The sequence below is a fragment of the Podarcis liolepis genome (genome assembly GCF_965112155.1).
Source record: "Podarcis liolepis genome assembly, chromosome: 3".
NCBI classification, from domain to species: domain Eukaryota; kingdom Metazoa; phylum Chordata; class Lepidosauria; order Squamata; family Lacertidae; genus Podarcis; species Podarcis liolepis.
In genome coordinates, this window is record NC_139557.1 from 14,496,462 (window position 1) to 14,516,008 (window position 19,547).

The following is a 19,547-nucleotide window of genomic DNA, read 5'->3' on the forward strand; positions in this document are numbered from 1 at the left end:
ATACAACGAACATTCTCCAAAGAGTAGGCAAAGTTATTGCATCAGTAATACATGGATTTGGGAATCGGTTGACTATATTGAGCATACGAAGGTATTCTGCTGTTAAAAGTATGGCACTGAACGGGGTGTCCTTGCAAAAGAGAGGTGTAAATAAAGGAACTGAGGTGAGGAAGACAAACTGCGCCTGTCCTTCAAGCAGGGGAAAAAATAGTGTACATGAGTCAGATGGACACATTAATGTTGCATCAGATATGGTTCGGTTTTGGTCTTCTGACAAGTTTCCTTCAGTTTAAATCCTGTGCATAAGGATGTTCCATTATCCTTTGCTCTACTTTCTCTTACCAGCTATTGCACTATCAAGTTCATAGCCCAAAACCTCTGGTAGAAATTGTGCAATGGCACTTATCATTATCCCGATTGCAATAGAAATATCCAACCAGCCATTTACTTCTGTCTTCCTCATTTCTCATTCCATACCTCAGCATCAGTGTCACCCTAAGGTTTAATGTTCTATCGAAATACTATTTTTAATATTTTTGTTAGCTGGCAAGTTTGTGTCATTTTTCCAAATTCTTAATAATATCCTGAATAAGGTAAAGGTAAAGGACCCCTGAACGGTTAAGTCCAATCAAAGGTGACTACGGGATGCGGCGCTCATCTCGCTTTCAGGCTGAGGGAGCCAGCGTTTGTCCACAGACAGCTTTCTGTGGCCAGCATGACTAAACTGCTTCTGGCACAACGGAACACTGTGACAGAAACCAAAGTGCACAGAAATGCTGTTTACCTTCCCACCGCAGTGGTACCTATTTATCTACTTGCACTGGCGTGCTTACGAACTGCTAGGTTGGCAGGAGCTGGGAGCTCACCACCGTTGCACAGATTTGAACCGCCGACCTTCCTATTGGCAAGCCCCAGAGGCTTAGTGGTTTAGACCACAGCGTCACCCACGTCCCTACAATATCCCTGGATATTTAATAATAAAAGACCCTTGGATTACATGTTCAACCTGTGCATTCCTTTTCAGGCAAATTGCGATCATGGCTCTTCAGTTAGGATTTTAAAGCAGGAGAATGAAAACATTTGCTCTTATCCCCCAAGTACAAACTCTTCAGATTTCATAATTTCATAGCAATAAGGAAGCAGCTGGAATCCTGCAATTTGGAACACCCAGCAGGAGTGCTTACAACTAGGCAGAATACCAGTGGGGTTTAGGAGTCCCCCTGTGCGGTTTAGAGTGAGAGAAGAGGGCCTGTTGCACTGAAATCTACTTTGAATATGTTAAACCTACCGAAGAAGAGCAACGGTGCGGTGAAACATTTCTATCCAGATACCTAATCTCACTGTAATATTGTGATTTCTCTTTCTCATCTAGGATGTTACTATTAGAACTTTCTCCTAATTAATTACATTTTATTTCATTTGCCGTGTGCAGATACCATTGTCTCCTCCAGCTGCTGTGCAAGTTTGGACTACATTGTCACCTACCTCTTTAAGCACATAGCAAAAGAAGGCAAGAAACCTCTGAGATGTAGAGAGACTTCCCAAGACGGGCAAAGATTACTGCACTTCATGCAGCAGAACTCAGAGGTATTGCAGCAGGTAAGCTCCGTAGCAATGTGCAGCTTTCCTCCATTTTTGTTATCGTTGTGAGCAAAGGTGTTCTCCTCTCCTCTCCTCTCCTCTCCTCTCCTCTCCTCTCCTCTCCTCTCCTCTCCTCTCCTCTCCTTTCTTTCTTTAAAAAAAAAAAATTATTCATTTTTTCCTTTAACAATTATCATCACAAATAAATCCTAATCATGTACACATAGGATTGTCTGAGTCCCAGAACTTACTTTCTAACTGCATCATATAATGTTCTCCATATTTTCTTAACCCTCAATTTTCACCATAGTTCTCGCTACATTGCAAGTGTTTTTTAGAATCCTGCCAACGTTTTTAATTGTTTACAGTGTCCCTTGAAGTAACATAAATTTTCCCCATTCTTTATTAAATTTATTATCCTCTTGATAGTAAATCTGTGGGATGTAAGAATCAGGTGCAGTCAAACACAACATTGCCAGAGCAGACAGTGTGGTGAAATGGTTAAGAACAGTAGTCTCATAATCTGGGGGACCGGGTTCACGTCTCCGCTCCTCCACATGCAGCTGTTGGGTGACCTTGGGCTAGTCACACTTCTCTGAAGTTTGTTGTGGGGGAGGAAGGGAAAGGAGAATGTTAGCCGCTTTGAGACTCCTTTGGGTAGTGATAAAGCGGGATGTCAAATCCAAACTCTTCTTCAGTCCTCCAGCCGGAACTTCCTGCTTTCCAGGACTGAGACGAAACTTCCTATGTGTAACTTGAGATGGCCGTGGCCTCTCCTGAAGTGGAATGATCCAGAACCTACAGGCTGGTGACCATCTTGTCTCTCTTATCTCTAGCGATGCCATCTTAACAACAGCACTACTAAAATGCACCCCTGGCTCCAGGCCAAGAGAATAAAAGGGGGGCTTTCTCCCATAAGGGGATAGTCACCACATTTAAACTACGTTATAACCTTTTAAGTCTCCCTTCTGGGAACCTTTGTGTGAACAGATGATTACTTGTGAGTAAACGTTTTATACTTTACAGAAGACTGCGTAGCATCTTATTTTAGGAGGGATTAAACGGGGAAAATACCAGGAAATATTTACAGAGACTCTTAATACTGAGCAAGCTACCTGCTGTGCGTGTGTTTAAAAAAAGGAGAATGTTAACTCTGCTGATTTTGTTGAACTTGTAAAGACAAGTTGGGATAGGATATCTTAGACAATATATCCTCCCCCATGTCCCTGGTGTTTTTGTTTTGGAAGTTTAGAAAAAGCCTCTAGTGATACAGTAGTCATGGGGAGATCATGTTCTTAACTCCAGGCGCTGACGACCTCACTGTCAACAATCACAATAGTCTTCCTCATTGACCCAGTATCAACTACCTTACAAATAAGTGAGCACCTTTGACCACTGTGGGAGATGCTGGGGTCATCTGCACACAAGAGACCTATTCCACCACAACCTCCTTTTGCACTGGATTTCCAGTGTCGGTGCATCTCTGCCGGAAAGCAAAAGGCACTTTGCCAAAAAAAACCATGTGCCCAAGCAGCACACATGTGAACCGATTTTATTATAGAAGTTCAGAAGCTTCTATAATGCACTAAAGGAGTCTTCAGTGGTTGAGTATTCAGGAAAGAAATTTTGGGGCCATTGTGGATAGCTCAGTGAAAAGCATTGCAACCTGGGGTGCAACAGCAGTGAAAAATATGAACTCAGTCTTGGAAAGTTGGGGTTGAAAATAAGTTGACCTCTTTGTGGTACCTTTCCGAATGTGTGGCCAGATTTGGAATCCTGTATACCAGTTTTCCTGAGCCTGATACCCTCGAGATGTTTCAGAATCTCAAGTTCTGTCATTCCCAGCCAGCATGGCCAATGGTCTGGTCCTATGGGAGTTTACAGCTTGATGTTGCTGACACACCTACGGGAGTCCTGGTTGACCTCTGAAATATAGTGTTGATCACTCGTTGGCATGCTGTCCCTCTAACTAGAGCACTTTTGGCTCCCTAGTAATCAATTTTGCCTTACATCCTGTTTAGTGAAACCATCTGGAGAGTTCTCCCTCCTTCTCCCAATCCAAATATAGTGGTGAATGCCTGGGACAGGAATAGGTGTAGGTATCTCGATAAATGCTGATAAACTAAATCTCAACAGACAAGACTGAAGAATGTTCATAGATGGTATGGTTGGGTAGTGAGTTAGTATTTGGCTTGTTCTTGATGAAATTGCAGTTTCCCTTAAGAGAATTTGGTGGTGTTTTTTAAGTCAAGCCTTGCTTTTGGGCAAGCTTTCTGCCTTGGCATGCTAGCTGCAGCCTCTCCTTGATAACTAAAATCTTGCCACATTTATCCATGCCTTGTTGACATCTCACATTAGATATCTGCAGTGTGGCTATACATTAGGCTGCCTGTGTAAGAGTTTCCGAAACTTGAACAGGTTCAGTGACCAAGTTACCAATTAGAAACTGCTGTGCTGAATATGTTTTTGCTGGAACCAAAAGAACTTTGTTGGCTTCTAGTATGTTTTTGGGTGCAGTTCAAAGTTCATTTTAGTGTCTGAAGCCCTAAACAGCCTCAGGGCAACAGTCTTCTCTTACATGGATGTGCCTGTTTGCTTAGATTACCAACTGAGGCCCTGATCTAGTTGCCTCCACCTTTGGAAGTTTGATGCAGGGCCCTTTTTTGAAAAAAGCGTGGCAGCTTGACTTTGGAACTTTCTCTCTAAACATTTTTTTGCCTAGCACCTACTTAAATGTCTTTTAGGTGTCTGATGAAGGCTTTTTAATGTACTTGAGTCTTCAACATATATATATTAATTGTACCAGCTTTTAGTAAGTACACTTATTCTTCTGACTTTTCTTTTTCCTTGTATATTAGATGGATTTTACTTCGTATCTTAGTATTATATTTTGTATTAGTATTTAATCTTTTATCTGAGTCACCTCAGAGATAAGCAGATGGAATACAGTAGTTCTAAATAAAAAAAATAACTAGATGCTCATATGATATTCAACTAAGTGATTGATTGTCGTTTGTCTTTTCAAGGCAAATCGAGTAATAAAAATTTCATGATCTGAAGACGATACAGAGAGGTGTTGTGCTTCTGTTCCTATTATTATGGGATGCACTATTGTTGCAAGGAACCATGCATTTTGACAGTTTCATAGTCAGTTTTGTCTTTGGTGAATGATTTAATCCCAAATGGCAGACTGGTGGGCATTTTAAGAACAGATTGTTAACTAAATACCATGTAACTGCTTGGATTTATGGCTGTAATCAGGGCAGAGTGACATCAGTAGAAGATCTTTAGTGACCCGGAGATTGTACTGATGGTTAGGTAACAGAAATGGTGCTTGCTATTTAAGTTTACAAGATTTATCATTGTTATTTATTGTTCCGATTACATTGGGTGATCTTTGTTTCCAAATAAAGGCAAATAAGGAACTGGTACACAGCATATTATTTAGGCATGTATTTGACTGGCATTATTATCAGCATGTGATTCAGTGCCATCATTCCCTCTCGCTACGACTTCCTGCAGAAGCCAGTCCAAAGCAGAAATTGATTAGAACTTGGCGGTGTATTCAGTACTCACCTGTCACTGTGTACAGTAGTTCCTGCTCTATAAATGCAACTGTAGGATCAGAAATAATAGCATACTGACCTCAAATCAGGATTTTCATACGTTTGCCTTCCTTATGACCTTAACGCTGTATTTTGTGTTAATGATGCTTGGCAATCCTGAAATTTATATCATATGAATAAGCAGTGATCTGTCTTTATTAGCTTCGCAGTTTGTCGAATACATTATAGTTCGTCTGAATGTAGGCTTTCAGGTACTCTTTTAAATATTAATGACTGGTCTCCAGTAGTCAGCATAAATATGATTTGCATTAGCACGAGTCATACCGTATTGAGTGCTTCTGATGTCAACCATTCAGTGTTCTAATACCTGACATCATCTCCCGAGGTCACTGCCAACTTTGACCTTTCTCCTTGTGCACCGTTTCTCTAGTCTCAGAAGCTCTTTTGAATTGATTTGAAATTTTGACTCTCCCCTTTATGAGGCAGTAAAATTGATAATTATTCAGATGGGAACTGAGTGCTGAGTGAAAAATCAATTCCACCCGCTCTCTGCTGCGTATAAAATTACTTCTGACTCTGCTGGTCTAAACGAATGGCCAAGGTAAAAGCAGCAGGCAAGGAATAGTAGAAAGAGTTAGCTGGACGGAGCTAATAGCCTAAAGGGATGGCTTTTTGAGATGAGGGAGTGAGCCAGTTGGGGGCGGTTATCAGCAATGATGGGACTCATTGATTATATGTTTACATCAGGTTTCCATTGGGTTATAAATCAGCCCTGAATAGAAACAGAACCCAAGGACTTGACTCTTACCAGAGGGACAATGAATTAGATTATTCTCATTTTCACACTCAGATGAAAAGTGAGCCATTGATTATTCATCGGCAGGCCATTAAACCCTGGCTTTAGAGCTGATTTGACTATCATGGCGGCTAATGAACAAGACTGTTGCTTCACAACTAGAGGTTTCAGTTTTCTAGACAGCTGTGTCTTGTAAGTAATGCCTAACCCTATTAAAAGGAAGGGGGTTATTACAAATTGCTTAACAGTGGTGGAAAACTAGGCCCTAATGACTAATTGTGCTGTGAGCTTAAAGAGGCTTGTCAGTTCTTTAAAGTGATGCAATGTAACAGAATATTTTCCCCTGTTCCTCTCTTCTGGCGGAAGCACTGTTTATATTGTGTTTCTTTTAAAATAACGAAAGGAGCATCCCTAAATACGGGTGCATATCTGCACAAGCGTCAAATAGATAGGTAAAAGAAAGTTCTCTTCTTACTGAAGAAATGGAAATACATTTTAACCAGCTGTAGCACGACAGTGGCTTTCCTGGATTGGACGACATTTAAGGCCCCTTCCAACATTCTGGTTCTGTTTAACGAGAAATGCTATTTGCTGGTTCCATAGAATGAATGCCAATTGATTCTAAGCAAACTGCTCCTTTATTCAGCTGGCATTGACCAGTTCCTATGCCATATCAACTATACCACCCAGGGGTGCCAACTTGAATAAAATATTCTTTCGGGGGGCAAGTAAGCCCTGCTCTGCGTAATTGATCACATGACATGGTGCACAGACACAAGGCAGCCTAGAGTTTGGGGGGGGGGGCTACATGTCTTTTTTCGTGGCATAAAGAGCCAGAGGAAAGAGTGGTCTTATTCTTTAGAACCATGAGAACAATTTCAGCTGACCACCATAGCACTGCACTGCTGTTTTGCTATCCTCCTGACTACTGGGATATTAAAGAAGTAATAGATGACGAGGATGTGCCATTCTGGCAGCAGGGATATGAGAGAGGGAAGATTAGAGGACGAAAGACCATTGTAAAACTATTCAGATTATTGTAAGCGTACGTATAACGTAGTAAAGCATGCCATCTGCTTATCTCCATCTGAAACCACATGCATATGTTAAGATTCAAATATATGTTGGCCCTGTGAGATAAAGGCCTCGTAACTTCATAAAACATCTGAACACATAGCAAAGAGCAGACTATCCAAGTGCTTCACTGCTTGGCTTGATTGGGTTATACAATAAACAGGACCTCTGCTAAAGCCTTGAGGGGTAGGAATAATAATATTGTGGATATAGTCAGAGGCATTTAAAACATATAGTCTTATTAAGAGTATTAGAAGTTCAGTGAAAGGCATTTATTTAATTATGTCTCAGAATGAAAACTACTTCTGTGAGTGTATATCAGATAGTTAGACCTGGAGCAATGATCTTTAAGAGGTTTTAGCTCTCTCAGTTGCCTGATCTTGCCTGCTGAAGAAATGAAATAGAAATTTGTGTAGAATGCAAATGGAGTTGCCCTTGCTCACATAAGTGAAACTGCTCTAGAAACGTGGAATGTAAGAAGCCCAATTATGCATAATTTCTTTTTTTTATTATATGATTGGGTGTTGTTTTATATTCCTAACCAGTATCACTTCTAAGCTTTAATACAGTCTTGTTCAACGTAGTAAAATGCATCCTCTTTAAATATCCTTGTGCTTGCTTTTTCTTTTACTACAAATTACAAATGCAGCTATTCCGTCCTTGCTAAGATTAAACAAAGCCAACACCCTTCCCCAACTGTTTTTTTAAAGTGTTTCATTTAATTAACTAATGTTTGAATCGCATACATAAGCTGTAACTTAACAACTTGCTCCAACGTAAATAGAAGTTATGTTAATACGTTTTCTGCAGTTCATAAATCAATAGAAGTTTCCATTCTTCAGTGCTGGTTATGTTGTTCATCCCAAAGTTAACCACAGCCCCTAGAGGGAATAGTCTGTCCTTCCTATGGGGAGCCCATGTGTAACTTGCAGTAGATATTCAGTGCTTTGACATACTTTGCGGTACCTTCTTCATATTTAAAATTCTGATTGCTTTTCTTGGTATTAAGCAGTGGGAGAAGCAGCAGCGTGCCTAGTAGTTTACAAAAGGATTTAAAATTAGTCTGCTTCACAGGGGGATCGGGGTAAAATACGCCATTAATAAAATGCCTTAATGTTTCACGCTAATGTTTTTCACAAGAAGTAAAAAAGCAAAAGTCTGATCACCCCTGTTTATGTTTGGATGAATGTTCTCAGTACTGTATAGCACGTTACCTTTTTGATTCTACCTTTTCAGATGGCATCTCAGTCATTTTTAGAGCAACTAGAATACTATGTGGACAAGTCTATAGCCCTACTATGAAGTGTGGGGTGGGGTGGCGATAACACAAGAGGAAGATTTGTTTAAACAAATGTGTGTGTGCCTTTTCTCTTTCTCAGGGGAGGGGAGTGTAACCCAGGGGAGGGAGGGGAAAAGCAACCAGAGGGGGCGATGCCCCCATCTCACTCTGTCAAAATTAAATGTACCCTCAGGCCCCAAACAATGGGCAACCACTCATATCCGGATTCAGGACTTTAGCATATTTTAAGGATATGATCCAATAAGCATCATAACTTTTTCTTAATTGAAAGAAATATAACAGCTGTAGACCAAATCAGCAGAGATGTGGGTGGTTAAGGAACAGGAAAAGATACTTTATTGAATGAGCCAAAATTCAATCTCAAAGCCACTTATTGAACTATTGACATAAATTTAGGCATTTCAGCATTGATTGATAGTTTAATATAAATAATTTCATGAATTTGGGGGGAGGCACTGGATGTGCCTTAAAATATATTAACTTTTTATTCTGTCAGACGTATAATACATTTATTAATTACTCTGCCTTTGTGCTCGTGTAACTTTTATCAACAAAATAATTGCCTTCTCATCTTAAGGCAGAGTAATTCAATAAGCAAAACAATATTTCATAATGGTGTGACGGTGTCAGCAGCTTTGATAAAAGCACAATGCAGGTATAATTCCACCTGTACAGAATGCTGTGCTTACAATGCTCTGTGTAAAATTATAGAATGGAGGAGGGGACCCCACTAAACCTTTCGTCCATCGTTTTGCATCTTGCATAACTTTTCAGCTTTTAATCCGAAGCTTGCTACTTTATAGTTCTTCAAAGCAGTTGTACTTTAAGAGTGCAATCTGTTTGCAAAACAAAACAGTCAAATCAAGCAAAAATGACTTCCCTGATCACAAAGCTTGTTAAGCGCTTAACAATACAGTGTGCTACTTTGGTGTGCATGGAAGTTTAGCTTCGTAAAGTAACAAGTATTGCATAGTCCATGGATGGAGACAAAAAGGCTGCAATTTGGCTTTCAGAAAAAATTGCTAGAGGTGTTGATGGTAGAGGTGTACCCTAAGGCTAGGCAGCTGGTGTGTATATGCTTTTTGTTTATCCGTTTCTGGTTTATGTACCCTTTAGGCCAGCAGATGAAACAATTGCTCCTACAGGGTCAGCTGCTGGTCAGAGGCAAGTAAGAAAAGGCTTTGCGTTCGAACACGTCAGCCATCGTTTTAGCGCAGCTGGCACCTGCTACTGGTGCACAGCAGGAGGGTTAAAGGTCAAAGAGGCAGTTGTTCTAAACTCAGTGATGGCTTAAAGGGACTTGTAGATTAATCTGCTTTATTAACTTCCGTATATTAGATAACTATTGCAGTGAATGAAAGCATGTCTTTCTGAATAAGTACCATCACCTCTTTCCCTTTTAAATTGGCTTTTGAGTAATGAATATTAAATAGAATGCGTTTCAGGGGTAATTAAATGAAAACATTAGGATGCTGGTGTTTGCATCTTATTTGAAACTTTGTTGCATATTTATAAAGCACGGCTTACCTTTATATTTTGAGGAAAAACAAATAACCGGGGTGTTTTGAATTACAAATGAAATCTCTCATGCTTACTGAACAGTTGTAATTTTCTAGGCAAACCTCCTTTAAAACAGCAGCAAACACGGAACAGTCTTTAAAAATATTTGTATCAGAATTTGCCCACTTCTTTGCAGTTGTCTGACTTTGTTACTTTTTGATTCAGAAGTCGTACAAAACGTTTTGGTTATGTTTTCCGCATAAAACGGATGTTGCCAAATGGCAGGATGTAACCATTTGATTAAAAGCTGGCCTTGCCCTTCTTCCTATGTTTTACACAGGCTGCCTGCATTTTTATTTTAGGATGAAATGAAATAGTAAGTGTTGCAGAAACATTTGCACATCTGTCTATTTGAATGTCCCAGTGGTTGTAGTCAGAGCTTCTTGGTATGTCTCTGAATGCGTGTTACAGGGAAGTGAACGACCATGGGGAAAGCTGTTGCCTGCATTCCTGGCCGCCTCTTATTGACTGCTGTTGAAAACACAGTGTTGAACTAGATTGGCCATTGGCATGATCCAGTAGACCCTGTTCTAATGATGGGGTGGCAACATGGGCGGCGGGGTCATGCATAGCCAAGTTGCTCGGTGTTCTTTATGACTGAATGGGGATTGAACTCAAATCCACCTAATCTGTCTAAACATTCTGGCCCAGCAATGGTTAGGTTTTGGCCTTCCAAGTTGCTCAACTACAACTCCCCATCTTCCCTGAGCATTTATTATGCTGATTGGGTCTGATGAAGTACAATAGGATTGGGGGGGGTAACAGGTTAGCCACCCCAGTTCTAGGCACCATACTGCACTGGCGAACTCTCACATCAAATGTATGTATTTTAAAAAAATTAAATTCCCATTCTGCCCTTCATTTGAGGGTTTGGGATATAAGGCCACAAAAATACATAATGTAGTAATAAACAAAAACAATAGTCCCCCCCCCCCCAATTTTTTTTTAAAAGGCCATCTTCAAATCTGGTTAAAATATAGTTCTCAGTCAAGAATCAAAGTTCATTTATTTCCAGGTTTTAGGGGCATATCTTTTGTTCTATTTCCTGGTTCTTCTGAGCTCACATGGCATCGACTTCATATTGCCCAAATTGTGGATCTTGAACTGGGTCCTTGACTTCTTTGAAAACAGCGATAATCTTTGGTGAAAATTTGGTTCCATAGATCATAGGCGTCTCTGCATGCAATTGAGTTGGCCCTTTTCTTACCTCAAATACTCTACTAGAGAAGAGGTCTCTGCTAGTTTATTATGGTTAGAGCTTTTGCGATTTGTGCTGCCATTTAAGCAGCACAAATAGTGCTCTTTAGTTGGTTAGTTATTGATGTACTCAGATTAATGCTACCGACAGAAAACCAATTAACTTCTTTTTGGCATAAAGAGCAATATTCCAGTCTGTAATAAATATTCCAGTGAACATTGGTTAACCAGAGGAATCCAAAGAGACTGGTACAGAAGCAGTATTAAGTAGGAGAAGCAATATTCAAGGAAGTTCTTTTTAATAATGCCAGAATGTATCCTGCTACTTTTAGCTTTGATGGGTGGTGGTTGTGAGAAATTATATTAATTGAAAAAGACTCTTGATTACTTTTTATAATGCAGTAAGGGAAGACCTGTTGCCACTCAGTAATTCCAGTCATTTGGAATAGCTACTGTTAGTATTCAATTTCCCACCCGTCATTTTATAAGAATGTGCTTTCAAATTATCATTTGTTCCAAATGCGAATAGTTGCAAGTAACAAATTGTTCCATAAAATTTAGGATCAGTTTGTGAACCACTTGAGAACAAAGAGGATTAAAGAAGTCTGTATACATATACAAGCTGTTCCAGCATGTCTCTTTAATGCTTTGCCAAACACACAAATAAGCCGATCTTCTAGAATAATTTGTGGTTCTCTATGGGTTAAACCACAGAGCCTAGGACTTGCCGATCAGAAGGTCGGCGGTTTGAATCCCCGTGATGGGGTGAGCTCCTGTTGCTCAGTCCCTGCTCCTGCCAACCTAGCAGTTCGAAAGCACGTCAAAGTGCAAGTAGATAAATAGGTACCACTCCAGCGGGAAGGTAAACGGCGTTTCCATGCGCTGTTCTGTTCGCCAGAAGTGGCTTAGTCCTGCTGGCCACATGACTCAGAAGCTGTACGCTGGCTCCCTCGGCCAATAAAGCAAGATGAGCGCCGCAACCCCAGAGTCGGCCACGACTGGACCTAATGGTCAGGGGTCCCTTTACCTTTACCTTTATATCATAGAATCATAGAGTTGGAAGGGACCCTGAGGATCATCTAGTCCAACCCCCTGCAGTGCAGGCATATGCAGTTGTCCCAAACGGGGATCGAACCTGCAACCTTGACAGTATCAGCATCACACTCTAACCAACTGAGCTATCCAGGTAGAAGTTGTGCTAGGCTAAGAGTCACACCTTTCTTTTCACCCAAGGCACTAACATTTTTTTGAACTTTAGTCTTTATCTTTCCCTTATAAACTTTGTTGTGTCTTTCAAAACCCTTTCTCTAAACATCAAGCCATTATTCTTGATAGTTCATGACCAGTCTAATTTCTGTCCTTTTCATCTCTTCCTGGTCTGCACTGGAATGCAGGTTTTGGCAAACAATTGTGCAATACCGAGACACAGCATATAGATTTTGTATACTTTGCCTATCATGATTTCAAGAGCAGGGCTGCTTTTTTTGATACCCATTAGGAGTCAATGGAAAATAAACATCCTTTTTCAAAAAAAAAAGGAAGTACAGTGGTACCTCGGGTTAAGTACTTAATTTGTTCCAGAGGTCCGTACTTACCCTGAAACTGTTCTTAACCTGAAGCACCACTTTAGCTAATGGAGCCTCTGCTGCCGCCGCGCCGCCGGAGCCCGATTTCTGTTCTTATTCTGAAGCAAAGTTCTTAACCTGAAGCATTATTTCTGGCTTAGTGGAGTGTGTAACCTGAAGCGTATGTAACCTGAGGTACCACTGTATTCTTCAACATGCTCTTCTATCACTTTCCCCCACCCCGCTTTGCAAAACTACCTTCTGGTTTCACCATCTTGTGGAAGAGGAATGACTCTCAAAAACAGTGTCTGTTTGATCACCATAGAATAGAAAGGAAGATATTTTGCAATGATCAAGCACTAGGAAGAAATGGCGCAGAGTTTATGTCCCACTGATTTAAGTATAAAACAGACACCGAAGGTTCCAGCAACAGTTTAGGGCCAGATGTGGAGGGCTGGTAGGCTAAAAGCTAGCTTTGCAATCATAGACTCTTGCCAAGGCCATTGGTGGAGGAAGCATATGACACAGCTATTAAGAGGATCAGGCTGTCTGCGCCTTTCTTCTCTCAAGAGGCACTTGTAATGGAAGCTATTTTCTCCCCTCATTAATCATGTGGTAGTGATTGTTCAAAGAGGAGCTGTTATCCAATCCCAATAGTGAAAATTTAGTGCAAATATGGTAACATGTGGAGCGTTTGTTCTACGAAGGGCCCGCGTTAGCATTGCCAAAAGGAGAAATATGTTTGATTAAGTGCTTAAAGAGCTCGTCGTAATTTCCAAACGGTCCATACTGCAATATGATATACTCTGACTGGAAGGGACTCTTTAATGAGTTTGCTAGTTGAAGAATGCCAAGCTTCATCCAAATGAGCAACTCACAAATCCTTTTTTTTTTTTTTTTGTGAGCGATAAGTTATTCAAGCCTTGAGGAAGAAAAATCTGCACATCCAAAAGCCCAGATGGGAAGATACAAGGGTGCTTGAGTTTGAAAACATCTGTTGGGTGCATCACACACCCAATATATAAAGCAGCCTGGAAATGACACAGCACACAATAGAGAGCTGACAAGGAATTCAGTGTAGACAAGAACAAGAGATGCCTCTTCGGATTATGTTTCTGCTTGTAAGTGCAGCACGTCAGCCACACACCACCTATTTAACCTGCAGGAAAATAAATCCATAGCAACCCAAACTCTTGTGCTAACGGTGCAGCCATTTTGATGTTAACAAAGCCTCTCCTCCTTCCGGAGGGGAGGGGTTGTGAGCAGGACCAGATCCTCGCGTCTGCCCCCTGCTGGCGCGCCATGCCTCCCAGCTGGGCACCCAATCGGGAGACACTGCGGGGGCGTGGTTTAGCCGCTCAAATGCGGCCGCTGCGGTTAGGCATTGGAATGTGTTGTTGGTGTATGGAAGGTCAAGGTGTGGCCATCGCCTACCCCTTCACTTATGGGTACAGTGGTGCCTCGCAAGACGAAATGAATCCGTTCTGTGATTCTCTTCGTCTAGCGGTTTTTTCGTCTTGCGAAGCAAGCCCATTGAAGGATTAGCGGATTAGCGCTATTAGCGGCTTTTAGCGGCTTATCTGCAGATCAGATCAGCTGATAAGCGGCTTAGCGGCTTAGAAAAAGGGGGGAAAGGGGAAAAAACCAGCAGGAACTCGCAAGACATTGTCGTCTTGCGAAGCAAGCCCATGGGAGATTCGTTTTGTGAAGCACCTCCAAAATGGAAAACTCTTTCGTCTAGCGAGTTTTCCGTCTTGCGAGGCATTCGTCTTGCGGGGCACCACTGTATTCCGTTAAAGGAATCTGGCGGTCGTGGATCCTGTCTGATGCCCTGTGTGGCGGGGGGCCATGACACGACCCCCGGTGGCATCAGGGGAGAGCTTATAGTTGTATTGGCATCAACAGGCTCCCCCTACTGGTGGTTAACCCCTCGTCAGACTCACCTCTCTCTGAGTGGGTGGAGTCAAATTTCCTCCATTCCAATGCCTAAGCCAATACCTTTTCACATGCTGTAATCAATAAAGTTGTGGCCTTTTCTACCCCATTAACCTAATATACTGTGTCCACGTGTCTTTATTAACCCAAAGCGGGGGACGGGTACTCGAATCACAACTGGACCTTCCATCTCCCTGTTTTACGAGTGAACCAGGCAGACACATGAGCCACAAACATGGCTGCTGTTGTCGCATCCAGCTGGGCTGCATGTCAGATGCATTGCCCTTCACCGGTACTTGCTTTTAATAGCATTGATGTCAACATATTGGAAATCTGCAAATCAAACTGAAAGTGCTTAAAATTGATATTTTGAATCAACATTGTTTTTAGAGTGAGGCATTAGACTGGCACATTTGCAGTCAAACTGCTTCCTGTCTTCCCATTACTGTTGTATTTACTTTCAGATAAAATGTAGACATCAACTTTATTATCTTGTCAGCAGTTTGGAAGGCATTTTGCCAGTTGTCAAAAGTTTCAGCAGTAAACCGTAAGATAGGATGAGATACTAGCTTTTTAATTGGTGTGGAACTGTTATTACATGATGTTAATAGATACAGCAGGTGTAAGAAACGCTTGAGCTCTTATTCAAAATGTCTTCCTAAATAAAGAAAGAAACACCTGTGAAACTGAATTTGTTTTTTTCCCTTCAGCAGGGTCACTTCCTGTGGTTAAACTGTTCCATTCATAATGTATTTTGGGTTGTCTTAACTTAATTTCCACACACTTGATATGAAGGTGAGAGCTTTCGTTCTTCGTTTCCCAAGATTCACAGGATTTCAAGTTACCCTACCACTTTGAAAAGTGATTGATTATATAGAAAGAGTGTTGCCCGTGTTGCAATCTAAAATTCCATTCCATCTGTGATGCCTTTGTCCACAGATACAACTGAATAGGTGGCCCAGCAATGACAGCAAATAGGTCGTAAGACATAAGAAACATTCTCCAAGAACTAAAATTACTTTAAAAATAATCACATACAGATTCCATGTGTACATTATCAAATCCATCTAGCCCAGTGTTTTTCAACCTTTCTTACCCATTGCCCCATTTTAGCTAACATAAAAATCCCATGCCTCCCCAACTCTCCTAATTATGTTACAGTAGTACCTTGGTTTACATACGCTTCAGGTTACAGACGCCACTAACCCAGAAATAGTGTTTCAGGTTAAGATCTTTGCTTCAGGATGAGAACAGAAATCATGCTCCGGCAGCACGGCAGCAACAGGAGGCCCCATTAGCTAAAGTGGTGCTTCAGGTTAAGAACATTTTCAGGTTAAGTACAGACCTCCGGAACGAATTAAGTACTTAACCCGAGGTACCACTGTATTTGAATTTTCAAATGGATTGAAATTTTATGACTTAATTTTATACTTCTTTTGTACTTTTTCTTTTCTTTTTCTACACTCATCCCCCTCCCCCCAGATCTTCCCAGCTTTGGAAACACTACTCTAGCCCATTATTTTCTGCTGCGACAGGCACCAGCTTTCCAAAGCCTAGGGCAAGATGAATCTTTCGCAACCGTGCTATCGGAGTTCCTTCTTTAAAAAAGCAAAACCTGGAGTAGCCAGGGTTTTGAACTTGGACCTTCTGTATGCAAAACATTTGCATGTTTTGTGATTTTTCCTGACTTTGCTCAGATTGCTAGATCTTCTTTTACAACCTTGGCTGGAGGGCGGAGAGTTTTAGAAGGCCGCATTCATCGTGAGAATTTGTCACTGTTCATTACATGAATTGTGCACATCAGAGCACATTGCACTGTTTCCTGCTTTTCCTCATACAGTGGTACCTCGGGTTAAGTACTTAATTCGTTCCGGAGGTCCGTACTTAACCTGAAACTGTTCTTAACCTGAAGCACCACTTTAGCTAATGGGGCCTCCTGCTGCTGCTGCGCCGTTGGAGCACGATTTCTGTTCTCATCCTGAAGCAAAGTTCTTAACCTGTAGCACTATTTCTGGGTTAGCGGAGTCTGTAACCTGAAGCGCCTGTAACCTGAAGCATATGTAACCCGAGGTACCACTGTATGCACAAAGCTCAGTTTGTGAGAGGCCTCACTCATTCCTGGCACTCTTGAAAATGGTTAGGACTGATCGTGGAATTTACAGTGGTACCTCAGATTACATACGCTTCAGGTTACAGACACTTCAGGTTACAGACTCCTGGTGCTTCAGGTTAAGAACAGTTTCAGGTTAAGAACGGACCTCCGGAACGAATTAAGTACTTAACCTGAGGTACCACTGTATTCCTAATTTGTTTCTTTAAGCAGGGTTTTGATTAGAGTTCAGGAAACCTCCCTAATTAAAAATCAGGCTAAAAATAATTCATATTGATAATGGATTGTTCCACAATGCTCATTTCTCCTCCCTCTGTTTATAAAACCTCACCACTTTCTAATATAGCTGAATTTCTAGAGACTCCTGTAAGTCTTGGACAAGTTGCCAAACGGTTCAAACACAAGAGTGATTTGGGTAATTCCGTGGCGAGGTTTGTAAACTTCTTTACATAATATTTTATGTTTTAACTAGTATTACTTAACTGCAATTACATTAAATTATTCGTTTCTTAACTGCCTTAATCTTCCCTACAAAAATAATCAAGAAGTGTGCCACAGGTAGTTTAAATGCTTTAATAAAAAAAAAGTGACTGGTGTAACAGCTTTGCGACCTAAATAATTTATATGTAGCTTGGATAAGTGTTTTCTCTAAAATTATGAATCACTTTTGCCCCCGTCCATGGCAGTATACATATAGAGCTTATGTTTCATGGACAAGTATCAAACTTAGGGAAATATTTATTGGAAACCGTGGAAAGAAAACCTCTGGCAAATGAATGTAACATGTGAAAATTCATTTATTGACATCCAGAAATGAATGCCTCCAAAGCAAAGACCTTGTGCATGTTACACTGTACTTCACAAAATGCAGGTCAGCATCATTCTCTATAAAAGGTTGTAATGCTCATGGGAATTCACACTATGGCAATACCCTCACGATTTGTTTCTTTTCAGCCCAACATTTATCACTTGCAAATGTCACAGAAGTCTCCATTTTTATTTTTATTTTAAAAAAGGATTTCGTATGAATGGATTTCATATTGCATCACCTGACTAACAAATTTTCATTTCGATTTCCCAAATTGAACAACAACAAAGTCTCAAATTCAGTGATAACAAAGTTGCTAGCTAACACCAGTACAGTGGTACCTCGGGTTACATACGCTTCAGGTTACAGACTCCGCTAACCCAGAAATAGGGCTTCAGTTTAAGACCTTTTCTTCAGGATGAGAACAGAAATCGTACTCCAACGGCGCGGCGGGAGCAGGAGGCCCCATTAGCTAAAGTGGTGCTTCAGGTTAAGAACAGTTTCAGGTTAAGAACGGACCTCCGGAACGAAATAAGTACTTAACCTGAGGTACCACTGTACAGTACTTGTTTCTGCTTCTGCACCTTATTTTGACATTTCCCATAGGAACTTTATTCCCTGTGTTTATGTTGTTTATGTGAGAATACTGAAACAGTTATGCAGTACTCAAATTAGGGTGGAGGTTGTTGTTGTTGTTGTTTAGTCGTTTAGTCGTGTCTGACTCTTCGTGACCCCATGGATCAGAGCATGCCAGGCACTCCTGTCTTCCACTGCCTCCCGCAGTTTGGTCAAACTCATGCTGGTAGCTTCGAGAACACTGTCCATCCATCTCATCCTCTGTCGTCCCCTTCTCCTTGTGCCCTCCATCTTTCCCAACATCAGGGTCTTTTCCAGGGAGTCTTCTCTTCTCATGAGGTGGCCAAAGTATTGGAGCCTCAGCTTCACGATCTGTCCTTCCAGTGAGCACTCAGGGCTGATTTCCTTCAGAATGGATAGGTTTGATCTTCTTGCAGTCCATGGGACTCTCAAGAGTCTCCTCCAGCACCATAATTCAAAAGCACCAATTCTTCGACGATCCGCCTTCTTTATGGTCCAGCTCTCACTTCCATACATCACTACTGGGAAAACCATAGCTTTTACTATAGGAGAGCCCTTTAGGAAATACACAAGCCCTGCCCCTTTGACTCTCCCCAATTCTAGCCAGACCATGCCTTCCCTCTCTTCTTCTCCTACTGCAAAACTATGTGTTAGCTCACTGAGCTTTGGTTTCTGCTATGCACATGGGGACACATGGGAGCCACACATAGTACAACGCCTATTTACAGTTCCTCTTTCAGCTAGCATTATGCACACAGAGCTCTCGACTAGGTGATAATTTTTGTTCTAAATTTATTCTGCTGCTGTTAAACTGATGTACGGAACTTCTGCGCAGTTGTAAAAAGACGTGGCATTTAGGAGATTGCGTACCCCTGCATTGAATTGAGTTATGAAACCATCCAGGGGAGATATTTATATCAGTGCTATGAAGACCTTGATTTAAAAACAGCAATTTGATAATGTTAAACTGAAATAATTGTAATTTAATTGTAATATAAAATATAAGATTAATATACTGCAATAGACGCCCCATTTGATTTCTATTTGTTTGGTTGCAGTATGGAGGGAATTGCTATGTTTTATTTGCATATCTTATGTTTTCTGCTAATGACTTTTAGCTTTTTCTTTCATTGTATCATATTGCTCAGGTGTAAGTCTATTTTACTAGAAATGTTGGAGGAAGTGACTTTTTTTCTGGAACCACTGTCAGTCCAGAGAGCAAGCGTTATCTCTGGATCATGCATGTGTAATGAGAACAGGCAATAAATTCAAATGTTCTTTTTCTTTCAAGCTTTCCCACTTGTGAGTTGTTCAAAAGCCCTTTATCATTGTTGCATTCCTTTGAACGTGTGGGTATCCTTTTTAAAATATTGTGTTCAAAACTAGATATGACGCACACGGTTTCCTCTCCTTCTGAGACCTAACCTCCCACATCCTACATACAATACTTTGGAAAGC

General features: G+C 41.0%; 1 protein-coding gene across 5 annotated transcripts in view; it reads left to right on the plus strand.

The window, feature by feature from the left end:
• Positions 1-19,547, plus strand: part of RANBP17 (RAN binding protein 17) — a 179,188-nt gene that overhangs the window by 147,562 nt on the left and 12,079 nt on the right. For all 5 annotated transcript variants that reach the window (XM_083493750.1, XM_083493747.1, XM_083493749.1 and 2 more), the window contains one exon: positions 1,433-1,599. In XM_083493750.1, the coding sequence (XP_083349876.1) occupies positions 1,433-1,599 (167 nt within the window). The remainder of the gene's footprint in view (positions 1-1,432; positions 1,600-19,547) is intronic.